General features: G+C 36.1%; 1 protein-coding gene across 1 annotated transcript in view; it reads left to right on the plus strand.

The window, feature by feature from the left end:
- Nucleotides 1-877: 877 nt before the first annotated feature.
- LOC101859188 (histone deacetylase complex subunit SAP18) overlaps nucleotides 878-2142 on the plus strand; it is a gene marked incomplete at its 5' end in the record, with an annotated part of 3840 nt that continues 2575 nt past the window's right edge. The window contains 1 exon segment of the mRNA XM_005105014.2: nucleotides 878-984. Coding sequence (XP_005105071.2) covers nucleotides 878-984 — 107 coding nt within the window.

Genomic DNA, 2142 nt, shown 5'->3' on the forward strand with positions numbered 1-2142 from the left:
AAATTTTCATTGGCATTGCTACGCTATAGCCATGTTCTACTGTATTCATAATTTTAGGCCAGGGCATAGCTTATTCACAGTTCACTTTTAACCGACAGCAGTTAAAACTTGTTGAAGATAAAAGGAAATTGCTCTGTTTAATCTTCTCTGATCTTTGCATACGGGTTTGAAAGTTGGATGAGCAACAAGAATTATAAAAGCGGATTCCTAATAGGTCACTGCAAACTAAGGTTCCGACATGTTTTCTCTAATTCTTTGATGTTAGCCTGCAAGTTGAAGCTGAAAACTAAAGTAGGTAAAAAGATAATAGAAATAGATGGGTATTTACAGCAAGGGCTATGCTTAAAACATAAAAAAAATGACATCAAATGCTGGCGTTTTATATTTTCTAGATTTTTTAGAAACATGGAAAGCATTTTAATCTAATTTGGGGATACCAAATTTCTTACTGATTTCAGTGTTACTGCAGGTCTTCTTGTCAGTCTCTGCTAAAATCTGGCGTTTGGTTTCTTTTGTACATAATTGAGTTCCATTGTCGATGACAATTAAATTTTCTCTTCTCTGCCATCAGGAAAAGCATCTGGTATGTATCGATAAAAGAATAGCAGAATAGATAGTGCATGTGCCTTGTTGGATGTCAAAGCAAGAGAGAGGAAGAGAGTTTTGCTGATGAACCTTGCGACTAAAATAAAATTATTCAATGCATAAGATCACTATTATGATGAGTTTTGAGTGTACGTGTTGTCTGTGCCTGACTACATCTAAATAATATGCGAAATATTCACAGTTTGTATGCATTGCGTCCATTTAATGGCTTTAAACCAAACCATTTATGTTCTTTTTCATAGTTGTTTTAAAAATGTAATTTCTTTTTCAGACATGTCCTCTTCTTTTGAGGGTTTTTTGCAGCAATGATCGACATCACCCCCTTATGGAGTTCTCCAGAGGAAGCACTCCCACTAATGAGCTCCAGATCTACACTTGGTAAGGCTTTCAGAGTTTTAGCCAGAACAGTAAAGTTTTACTGGTACTGAAAAGAGTCAATGCAGACTTGAATGCTTACCACGCAACTCTGTTCTTAATACTTCTTAGACTTAGAGAGAGTATATTTTTATAGACAGGAAAGTTTTGAAATGTAAACTAAGAACTGAATAATTGTATTTAGAAAATGTACACATGGCAACTTGATCTGGATTCTGGTAAATGATTATAACAAAGAAAATGTAGGCAGCTTTATATGGGTCCTGACGGAGGTATTGTGAATCTGGCATCTTCTGAATTCGCTGGGTGGAATGGAATGTTCCATTTTGGTTGATCTAATGTTTCAGTGAAACGAGATCTAACAGGCCCTAGCATATTATTAGTTCAATAGTTCTATGTAGATGTATGTGGTGGTGATGTTGTGTTGGGGACAAATGTGCCTCTTTGTCTTTTGATATGTGGATAAATATAGTTTGGTTTCATATGTGAAGAGTTTTATTTTCCTTGATGCTATCAAATAGAGGTGTAGGACTAGTCTTTGAATTGACTTCAAGGGAAGCATTTAACAACGCAGGCGCTTCTTTTGCTTGTCCATGCCATCACACAAAACCCCTCTCCAACCACCACAACCACTTTTCATGCTAGTGCTATCGTCTCGCATGTTTTGAACAGACCCGTGTATTTGGAATGCAGGCATTTGTGGCAGTCAAAGAAGTCCTCTGATTGTTCACACTGAAGGATTTGGTAATTTGATAGGCCATTTCACTATATGAGGTGAAAACTCATGTGTAGGCTGGTTGTTTCAATAATTTTACTGAAGAGACAAAGAATATCTGTACTTGAAGCTGTTGATAAAGCTCTTGTGTAGGTCACCTGAAATAAACAAAAGTTGAATTACTCAAGCAGGGGCTGTGTCAAGAAAAGCAACTGTTCATATACAAGCACTTTGAGGCATTAGTGGTTCCTTTCCTTTCTGCTGGCACTGTGACTTTCAGAACAAATGTCACATGTTATCGATTTTTAAAAAAGTGTATTAGTTACTCCTTATAATAAATTATAACAAATACATAGATTCAATGATCTTGAAGTTTGAGCCCTACAACTTCATTTTAAGTGAGTTTCACTGTATGAGAATATTTTGAAGGAGCAGACCACACTAGT

Source organism: Aplysia californica, unplaced genomic scaffold (genome assembly GCF_000002075.1).
Source record: "Aplysia californica isolate F4 #8 unplaced genomic scaffold, AplCal3.0 scaffold00447, whole genome shotgun sequence".
Lineage (NCBI taxonomy): Eukaryota > Metazoa > Mollusca > Gastropoda > Aplysiida > Aplysiidae > Aplysia > Aplysia californica.